The 11,250-nt window shown below is 34.0% G+C and overlaps 1 protein-coding gene across 1 annotated transcript; it reads left to right on the forward strand.

Moving 5' to 3' along the window:
* Positions 1-556: 556 nt before the first annotated feature.
* On the forward strand, positions 557-9,828 carry LOC11433668 (receptor-like protein 4). Its single transcript, XM_003614389.3, has 9 exons — positions 557-793; positions 868-1,950; positions 2,262-2,412; positions 2,919-2,990; positions 4,607-4,675; positions 5,223-5,291; positions 6,820-6,897; positions 7,365-7,570; positions 9,206-9,828. Exons 1-9 carry the CDS (start codon positions 694-696, stop codon positions 9,310-9,312), a joined length of 1,935 nt encoding a protein of 644 aa, XP_003614437.2. The 5' UTR covers positions 557-693; the 3' UTR covers positions 9,313-9,828.
* Positions 9,829-11,250: the final 1,422 nt, after the last annotated feature.

The following is an 11,250-nucleotide window of genomic DNA, read 5'->3' on the forward strand; positions in this document are numbered from 1 at the left end:
ATCCTTAAAATCACTCTTAAATAATACCCTTTAGTTAAGACTAAGTCAAAATGAGTTGTAAACACACCTATTTGCATGGTGAAAAATATTAGTCTTGTTTTTTTTTTTTCATTCCTTTACTTGCTTTATTTTTTTGTCGGGAACTTTACCCCCTTACAAAAAAACAAAAAACAGAGGTTGAAATCGAATGAATGGCCTACTTATTATATTCTCAACTGTGCTAACACCAATCATAAAAAAAAAAAAAAAAAAAAAAAAAAAAAAAACCTTTACTAATACAACCGTCCGTGATTCACTCACGTGTCTAAGTCCACAGTAGACCAGACTTGAACACACAAGAAGAAACTAAAAAAACAACTTATTTGCGGGTAGCATTGGGTGACATAGAGTTGTGTGACATTAATGACATTGACCAATCACAATCTTACGTAGCTTAGCTTGTGTTTCTCTCTCTTTCATTGCTAGTAGTTATGCATTGTGAAATTATAATTGACCAATATCATTAATGTCACCAAACTCTATGTCACGTGTCTTTGCTCATTTGCCACCCCTTCATTCATTTCTTCTCCCTTTCTCACGCCAGAACACACTCTCCCATCCTACTTCTTCATGTTTCCATTTTTATTACATTACCAACTTGTCAGTTTCTCTTTAACAATTTGGTCCCCACTCACTTCACACTAATTACCCTTTATGTCTCCCTACCCACACTCCCAATCCACAGACACAATGCCTCTCCCTCTCATTCTCTTCTTCTCCATACTCACCACCGTTTCCACCGCTCTCCCATACGGTAAGTAACCACCTTCATAAACTTTCTCTCTCCTCTAACTAACTTAAATACTCATATTCATCATTCATTCGCAGGTATCTCTTACCACATTGACTGCGGCACTCCAACTAACACCACCGACTCATTCAACACTACTTGGCTCTCCGACCGTTTCTTCACCGGCGGCACCACCGGTTTCGTCTCTGAACCACTCCAGTTCCACCACCACCACGAAAAAACTCTCCGCTTCTTCCCTATCTCCTCCGGCAAAAAAAACTGCTACTCCATCCCTTCCTCCACCACCTCACGCTACCTCATTCGCACCTTCGTCGTCTACGACAACTACGACGGCAAGTCGCATCCTCCTTCCTTCGACGTCTCCGTCAGCGGCACCGTCGTCTTCTCCTGGCGTTCTCCCTGGCCTCAGAACCTTGCTCGTGACGGTGCTTACTCGGATTTATTCGCTTCGTTTAAAGAACAAGAAGATGTACTAATCTGCTTCTACAGCTTCGCCACTGATCCTCCCGTTGTTTCTTCCATAGAGCTTTTCGGAGTTGATCCCGCTTCTTACGATTCAGCTTCCATTGGTAACAATGATACTATACTTGTTAACTATGGTAGAGTCTCTTGCGGTTCGAATCAGTGGGGTCCGGGTTTCACAAACGATGATGACCGGTTCGGTAGGTCTTGGCAGTCAGATTCAGACTATCGAATCTCCGGTTCGGGTTCACGACGGAACAAGGTGGTTGCGGTTTCTACAAGGAGAAACATTGCTGGAACTAATCAGAAACCAAATTACTTTCCGGCGAAGCTTTACGAGACGGCGGCAACTACAGCGGAGACTGCAGAGGAAGGTGGTGGAGTGTTGGAGTTTGAATTAAACGTGGATGCTAAGCTGGATTATCTTGTGTGGCTGCATTTCGCGGAGATCGAAGATCGAGTGAGGAAAGCGGGGGAGAGGGTGTTTGATGTGTTCATCAATGGTGATAATTTGACTAGAGTAGATATTTACAAACAAGTTGGGGGTTTAGCTGCGTTTACTTGGCATCATACAGTGAAGAATTTGAGTAGCAGTTCGTTGATTGTGAAGCTTGTTGGGGTTGTTGGTGCACCCATAATTTGTGGGATTGAGAATTATGCTTTGGTTCCTGGTGATCCTTCTACTGTTCCTCAACAAGGTGTGTGTTCTTTGTTGAATGATTATATTTGGAAAGGAATTATTGTTTACTTTTTCTATATATTTTATGCAAATTTGGAAACTTTATTGCTTAAAATTATTCTTGATTTTTTATTTCTTCTTTTGGTAACATGATAATAATGGTTTGTATGCGTGTGATTTTGAATTGATGCCATCAATTTGTTTATTAATAGAAATGGGAATTTTTGTAAGGGAATCATGATTATGAATTTTGTACAAATATAGTTACCGATTATTTAGTGTTTTTTGGGTAATCATTTTTGTTCCTTCAATTTAAATTTTTGGGTGCAGTGATTGCAATGAAAGCTTTGAAGGATTCACTTAGGGTTCCTGAAAGAATGGGTTGGAATGGTGATCCTTGTGCACCTACTAATTGGGATGCTTGGGAGGGAGTTACATGTCGTATGAGTAAGGATAATACTGCTCTTGTCATAAGTCAAATGTAAGTATTCCTTTGCATTAATTCTGCTTAATTACGCAATTGAGCTTGTAATTGGTTTTATTAAGATGATTAGTAGTGCTATGTATGGTAGGAATCTCACTTAAAAGTCTCTTAATAATTGCTAAACTTTTTTATGTGTGAGGTTAGTAGTTAGGTAGGTCCCATGTGCTAAATTTACAGATTGTGGGTGAATCTAAAAGACTCCGTGATATCTTGTTGTCAATATCAGAAATGGTTCTTATTCTTTTTTATACAAAACTACAAATATTATTTTCCTATTCTGCAATCAACCTATCAGCAGCTCTGTTTTCCTAAAAAGTTTTGTTAGGTATGAATATGGGTTTATTTTCTTTCCATTCCACAAATGCATATTTGAATTTTTGAAACATAAGTAAATAAACAAATAAAAAGGTGGAAATTGCAATTTTTTTTCTTGTTCAGACAACAACTTTTATAATTTATTTTCATCTCCTAAGCCTTGACTTTATATCAATTTTCATTCTCAGAGATTTGGGCAGTCAAGGTTTGAAAGGGTTCATAAGTGACCAGATTAGTCTTTTGTCGGACTTGGTAAGCCTGTAAGTATCAGTAGCCAAAATGTTAACATATGCTTGTAATCTTTCTCATTGTTAGATGTTTTTTGAGGTTACATGTAGTAATATGTGTGGTTGTATGCTTATTAGTCAAGATCTATAACATTTCCCCTTGATTTGAATTTCGCTGTGTTTTTTATGTTCTTGCAGTAGTCCTAGTTTGCCATTATTATTTTGTATTTCAGTTGCTTCCGTATGAACTAAGGTTTTGAACTTGAGAGTATTCATAGAACTTCCATAAGCTCATAAGAGTTCACTTAGTACCAAAATAGCTTTTAAAAGGGTGTTTCATTAGGAAAATATTCCATATCAAAGAACAACATGGTAGTCCTTATCCTTTCACATGCTCAGGCACATAAACCTTGTAACGGCAAGTGAAAATAGAATTGAAGCACGTGAATTGAAAGAACAGACACAAACAGAACTTACCGAGACATTCTGTAATGGGGACAAGTTGAAACTCAATAGCGAGGAAGATACACAAACAACAGGATGAAACTCAATAGCGAGGAAGATACACAAACAACAGGATTTTGCTCAATTGTTTTGATTATCATCCCCATGCAACAAACATAACAGATCAGGGAGTGTGAAAATGCATTGAACACAACAGAAATATGACTGGAGCACAAACGGAACACTTGGAAGTCGAAATGGAACAGAACACATAATACTTAGTTATCTTTAAAACTCGAGCGCATAAAACACTATACCAGATCAGATTGCAGAGAAAAAATTGATCATTCGGCCTTCATTTGAGTTATGATCTGCGTTTGCAGACAACACGATTTCGTCCTTTGTGGATCACAACCTGGAATTGCTGGGTCATGACTCACATTTTCTGAAAATGATTTTGTCATGCAACTGGGTTTATGAATGTATCTGCTGGACAGATATCACTTTGGTAGTGTGGGTTTCTTTGGTGTATCATGAGTTGTGTTTTCTTTGGTGTTGAAACGGTGCATTAGTAAGGGAAGATGAGCAGCAACAACAGTCACTTTGGAAAATTTGGTGACAGAACTCTACCTTCATATCAGACTCTTAACACTTTTTTTTAGACTCGTGATACGTGTTTGAGTGACTCTGAATGAGTCAACTTGATATGCCTTGCTATAATCATAAACTCATACAATTCTAAGTTCACTTACAAGTTTTTACTACAATAACCAGAAAAGAATGAATTATATCAATTTTCAAATGATAAGGTTTTTATGCTTTCAATCAGACTTGTTCTTTCATTATGATGGCTCCAGTGGTTACATTTTGATATGGTTAATTGCATTAACAGAATCATCACTTTCTGCATTATAATTGAGGAATGAACAATATTAACGATTTGTTTCAATTCTTAATAACCATTAGACCTCCTTGAATATTCAAGTGTTTGTCTCAATCTCATAGCTGCATTCATTTTTTATAGTAATGTTTCTCGGCACAATGCCATTCATGTTGACCTCAATTTTGGATCATGATGCCTATATACATATGTAGTAGATTGTAATTCATCAAGATTATGTAGTCATCATGTGTTTTCCTAGACAAACTTCAGCCGCATTTATATTGGTTTCTATTATCCACTAATTTCTATTTTAATTTTACAGGAACTTGAGCTCTAATTTGTTGGTGGGTGAAGTACCGCCTGGCCTCGGTCAAAAATCCCTGATACACCTGTAAGTTCAGGGTTCTCTTAGATGATATGCAAAATGCTTCACAAATCCCAACTGATTAGAGTCCTTTATTTGATTAGTTCATAAAATGCTTCATCGGTCTTTTCATACACTGAAAATTTATATTTCATATGATATTTCTTTCATTAACTCTTCCCATTATACTATATATACTGAAGTTAAAAATGTTGATTATGTTATTTTATAAGGTATATGCCACACGACATCAGTCATCCATTTACTAGAAATTTTATATTGGTCTTCGGTTGATAATTAAGTACTATACTATTCTTTTGGAATCAGTTTGATGCCATTTTGAAGCAAAATTTCATGGCATAATATGAATTGACTGATCCATTTGATTTTTCATTCATTTATAAATGGAAGACCAAAATGGATATATAATTATATATAATATTTCCACATTCTGTATGTTTTTCTTGCATATGTAAATTATGGAGCCACTATTTGAACAAAGTATAATTTGTAAAAATACTATGATGTAATTTATTTGATATTTTATGTGTTTCATTTGTAATTTATATCGCAGGGACTTGTCCAACAATCAGTTAACAGGTTCCATTCCGGATAGTATAACTTCTTCAAGTTTGCAGCTTGTGTAAGTACCAACTGCATTATATTAAGGGTTCGGTTAAAATGTGACCTTAAGAGTTACGAGATAGATTAATCAATAAAAAATAGAAATTATTATATGAAAAATAAAATCATTTAATACTTTCTTTTTAATTAATCAAGGCAAGTAGTAAATACCATTTTAATTTCTTAGGATAGATGTTCACAAAAGCCTTATATAACCAAGTGATTAGACTCAAGTGGTTAATGAGCTCCCCCAAAGGACAAATCCTTCGGGAAAACCCGAGTTTGATTCTTGGGTGGAGCAATTATTGGTTAGACTTACCTCCCGGCCGAAATCCGGATTACCAGGGCCCCTTTCCTCTGAGACCCGGAGAGTTAACACCAACAAGAAAAGCCTTATATTTATCACAATTGTTTTTTATTGAGATAAGTGAATTGTGAGATGAAACTGAATTGTTTGAGAGATCGACTCTTAGCTTCCGAAATTATATTTATTAGTCAATACATACAAACTGGTGGATCACATTTTTTAAGGCATTGAATTACAACAGTGTCCTAATATAAGATATGAACAACTAATAAAAACAATCATCTTGAATACAACGAAAGAGGGAAGTCACTGCATTGTCCTTCTTTTTGTGGGTTCCTTAAACAATGCCCTTAGGGCACTTGTTAGCAAGACCCATAACTTATTTATGGACTTCAAAGTGACTTGGTAACAATTATTTCTAGTTGGTGGTTGGAATTCACAAATGATGCAACACTTTTTCCATCGAGAACTTTCTTCTAGATAAAATGACAATAATTCTGTGTGGCATCTGCTCATAAATTAAGGGCAATGTGTATGGTTGCTTGCTAGTAAAAAATAAGACTCGTACGCTCTATTTTACTGAACTTCATCTTGGATATGGGTTATTTTTGCCATGTTACTTTGCATGTGTTATAGATAATCTAAGTTACTTTGCTAGTATTATTTATCTTTCCATAATTTTGCAAGGAGATGTCATATACTCTCTTCATCCCATAATATGAGTTCCTTAAGGTTTTTTCACACAGATTAAGAAAAACAATAATGAATAAATTTGGTGCATTTTTCCAAAATTATCCAAGTTACCTAATGGGTATTAATCGATATCATTTGTCGTAAATGTATAGTGGAGTATAATTGCTTGGGAGCAAGGAACTCAATATTAATTTTGGGTTGTACTTGGAAAAAGGAACTAATGTTACATTGATAAAATAAAACGACATTTGTGTTCGGACATTATTTCTTAACTAAAAAAGACACTTAAGTTGGGACAGAGGTAGTACTGTTTCATTCATTTGTATAGTGAATGAATCCTGTGTTTGTCATTTATTCCATTCTCATCAGTTTCAACTTATCATTCTGTTTGTTTCTCTATTTAAAACAGACCATTCTATTTTCTTGACATTGTAGAAAAGAATTGGTAGATAACACTTAAACTCTAGCAAGTCTTGAGCACGCGTTCCTTTTATCCTTTCATTTTTGCTTATTTCGTTCTGTTTTTTAATACATTTTGTTATGCCAGGCTATTGAATGGTAACTTGTTGGAAGGACAAGTGCCGGATGAACTCTATTCAATTGGCGTGCATGGCGGAGCCATTGAGTATGTCACTTTTATCTGATAGTTTTACTATGTCTGCTGTGCAATGTGTTCTGATGGAAATATTTGATGACTTACCTTCCCCATGCTTTATAGACATTGTTATGTTTTTCTTGTATTTGTGTGAGATGGTCTGTCTATTGGTGTGCACTTATCTTAAATATGCGGTGCCACACCCTCCTAGACTCATTGTATCATATGTCATCAGCATTTAACGCTAAACCCAGCCTCATGCATAGTTGTGATTTTGCCTGTTTTATTGGAAAATATTTTATGAAGTGAACAAATCAAATGATTACCATTGCAAACTTGTCAGCTTTATGCAGATGTTGGGGAATTGTTGAACAGTAGAAGTTGTTACATACGTTCCTAGGGTTGTTTTATTTACGGTGCAATTAAATTTAATTTTGTTCTTCATTGAAAAATAATCTCTCTTGTCTTCAATTTGTTGTGTTTTGTTTTTTTTGCAGTCTCTCTGGCAACAAAGGTTTGTGCGGTGTACCATCTCTGCCAGCTTGTCCTATGTTTTGGAAGAATGGCAAATTATCTACCGAGGGGAAAATTGCAATAGGCGTGTCTAGTCTTTTTGTTTTCTGTTTGATAGTTCTGCTGGTCTATATCTATATCAGGAGGAGAAGGAATGATTATGACTTTGCTCTGCCTCATGAATTAACAGGTAATTATGAATTCAAGAAGATTAATGTGGAAACGGAAAATATTTTTCTGAATTTTATTTCAAAAATATATTGAGAGTACAATCACTAATTGTTTAAATAAACTATGCTATACTAAACAGGCCTGATTAACGGGTCAAATACAATCTGTACAAATAATTACAAAATATAAGATGATAATTACAACAGTCCCCTCCTCAAGTTGGTGAATTGAGATCTATCATTCCCAACTTAGAAGTAAGTTGGCTGAATCTTTGGATTGGTAAGCTCTTTGTAAACAAATTTGTAAGCCTATATGCCAAGAAGGAATGTAGGTTTTAGTTATCAATCCACAATCCAGCTTATGTCGGTCTATCTCAATGGTCTATGCTGGACTCGATTATGAGCAATACTGATAGTCGATTTATTGTCACAACACTAATTGCATATGCTGAATCTGGCCTGGTGTGAGCCAAACAAAGCAACTTCCCCACTAATCTTTAATACCAAGCCTTGTAAACCTTAACACTTTTTCTCTTATTACAGTCACTCTTAAATTTATCCATTTTTGTGTGATTATTTTTCCATTCCAACATTCTCCTCTCTGCAAAACATTGCTTTCAATCTTATTCGTAAGTTATTTCCCAACATTCAATACAAATACAATAAAACATTATTATCACTTATCTCCCATAGATATCTTCTGTTTGACCTGTTTTATGCTATAATCTCTAAATTTCACCAACAAGTCAGTGTTAGGATGCATCTTGCCAAGTTTACATCTCATACTTGTCATATTACATGTACTTGTTTTTAATAAGCATATTACATGTACTCGAATAGAAATCACATCATTCAAAAGCTTCTCTCCATAACTGTAGTTTACGAAATATTCCCTCTTCATTCTTCCTCTAATAATATATCCTCAGTAAATGCATGCATTAAGGCCCTGGCTCTTGGATGGGGTTGGTATTGAGCTACCACATGGACTAGAGATATGACCAAGTTAGTATTTATAATGTTCCATAATCCCTGCATAATTAGCTAGCTTTTGAGGTTGAGTTAGATCTAAAACCAAATTCCAACATGGAATGAAAACCTAACGAGAAACCCAAATTCATCTTAACAAAGCAGACCCATTGTCCACTAATACTAATTATGTATTGATGTACCTAAAATACCCTTTTCATATGTATATGGTTAACATTGACTACTCATATTCCAAGACACTTGTTGGTATATCGGGGTTTATTGTGGAAAAAAACTATAAATGTATCTAGTAGTTTGAAAAGGGCTTTTGTATATAGGAACAAATTTTTTTCTCGGGTGCTTATAAAAGTGGTCGAAGGGAATAGTCAAATTAGTTCCTATAAGACTTGAGCTTTTTTAATTAACATGTGGGATTAAGTTTACAACCTAAATTCCTTGAGTTAGGAAGTGTATTTGTGACCAAGATGAAAAGGTAAGGACTCAAAATTTACATTCGCTGTAATCCTATAATTTAAGAGAAATGATGTGACAAATGAGAGGAAATAATTTGGACAAAGGAAAATGGAGAGATGATACAGAAATGTTTATTTTCGTAGACTTAGATCTCTTATTCTTTCATGTTTTGATCCCTCTGTTATCTGTTGACCTTTTTCTTGTTTCATTTGCAGCATTAGCTGCCAAGAGAAACCGATATCAGAGGCAAAAATCTTTGATGGTTCTTGAGATGGAGAGTCAACACGCTAAGGGACTACCTTCACCATCTGCCACACAATAGCCATACCATATTATTCTTCAATGGAAATGGAATATTGATTGTCATAGTTTTCGGCTAAACATATATACTCACACAGCTTAGAGAAAGGATTTCAATTGTTTCTGCGCCAATACCAAACAAAGATGTGACAATACCAATCTTTAGGAGGAGAAAAATGATTGTGGCCTGTCATTCTCATACAACTTTCTCTTGTCAAGGATTCTTGAAGCCACTTATTACCATGCATGTTCGTTGTTACTTATTTCTTGACCTATCAAACAAAAGCATTGGCCGCAGCTTTTGCTGAATGTGATGACAACAATCCATCAATCCATCAATATATGAAAAATTGAAAATTGATTTTAGACACAGTTTAGTGTACATATTTTTCCTTGCACATCAGTTATGCCCGAATCTTTAACTGTGTACTGATTTATATAGATACTGTGATTGGACCCTATTGTATGTACATTGTATTTCAATTTTTTTTTTTTTTTTTTCGTTTACACTATAACATAAACTTTCTATGCTTCTTTACAGTCGTGTTACGAAATGTAGTAATGTATTGGATTTGTTTTGATATAATGTTTTTGTCTAATATTTAACATAGCCTTAAATATATAATAAATGAATCTAAAAAGTGAATATTTTTTTTTTCTTATTATTATTATTGGACCATATTGATCTTTTAATTTGACCAAGAGCTTGAAAGGCCACAAAAGGCAAGTGAGTCAGTCAGCTATGATACGTAAAAATGGACAGCTTGGAAGCCAGCTATAAAACAAACTAATTAGTTGAGGGAATCCTACAGCAGTGAAAAATGACGATGAGGATAAAAAAAAAAAAAAATTCATGTTGACCAATTTCATTTCATGGTTTGTGGGATGGTACATGGTAGATACAAAACCATATACATTAGCAATAAACTTTAGAGAATCATTTCAAACTATACTATAAGCCTTTTAACAATTCATTATCTCATATGAATGTGGAAAAGTAGCGGAAGCCTTTTAATGCAATATCTGGTTAATTTACAAAAAATAAATTATCAAGTTATTTGAACCACTACCTAAATAGAAGTAAGGGTCAACTAATAATTAATTCAACGATTACCTAACTTAAAATAATTTGTCAACTAATTTTTTATTTTTTTGTATACATTTGATCTTCCGCATGCAATATCTCTAATCAAGTTGAATCATATTTACGCGCATGCACATAAGCATTTAGATATAGATGATTTTTTTTTTTTTTTTTTAGCATTATATATAGATGAAATAAAAGCTAAAAAAGAACATCATTAAACAAAATAAATGTGGACTCTAAAAAATTGTGAATTATTTTTCTGCTCTCGGTTGAAAGGACATTATTAGATACTTTTATAAAAAAAAAAAAAAATAGGACATTATAACATACTACTTACCAGTGTTACATTTTGTCTCATTATATTATAAGTATCATATTTAAAATACTTGTTCATCTCAAATTATTAGGCATTGTTTATTATCAAGAAATTATCTATCGACATTTTTCATCAATAATCTTATTTATTTATAGTTTACCTAATCATATTAATACTTTTATCATAATTCATTCTAATTAAAACGAGTATTTTAATCTTAACATAATTTGACTAATGAAAAATACTTCATCTTCTCACAATGATAAGCAAAAAAAAAAGTAAGAACATTACTTCAAAAGTATACACTATCTTAGATGTGTGTTTGTTTCAAGGTTTGTAATATTATTCCCGGGAATGTGAGATTGAAAATACAATATTTCCATGTTTTTTTCAAGTTTTGAAAATTTGTTCCCATGAATGTTATATTCTCAGGAATGTTGTTTAAACATGATTTTTTTTCCTATTGTTATTCTCATGCTTAAAGGATGAGAATCTGACATTCCCATCGGAATAAAACTCAACTTGCTATAAATTCTTACTACCACTAACATTTATTT

The sequence above is a fragment of the Medicago truncatula genome, chromosome 5 (genome assembly GCF_003473485.1).
Source record: "Medicago truncatula cultivar Jemalong A17 chromosome 5, MtrunA17r5.0-ANR, whole genome shotgun sequence".
NCBI lineage: Eukaryota > Viridiplantae > Streptophyta > Magnoliopsida > Fabales > Fabaceae > Medicago > Medicago truncatula.

What these genes read in the sequence shown, in the direction of transcription:
- LOC11433668 (XM_003614389.3), top strand. Translation starts at nt 694, where the DNA reads ATGTCTCCCTACCCACACTCCCAATCCACAGACACAATGCCTCTCCCT. An exon ending in CAAAAATCCCTGATACACCT is followed by an intron (nt 4,676 to 5,222) that starts GTAAGTTCAGGG and finishes TTTATATCGCAG; the next exon opens with GGACTTGTCCAACAATCAGT. An exon ending in TCTTCAAGTTTGCAGCTTGT is followed by an intron (nt 5,292 to 6,819) that starts GTAAGTACCAAC and finishes TTGTTATGCCAG; the next exon opens with GCTATTGAATGGTAACTTGT.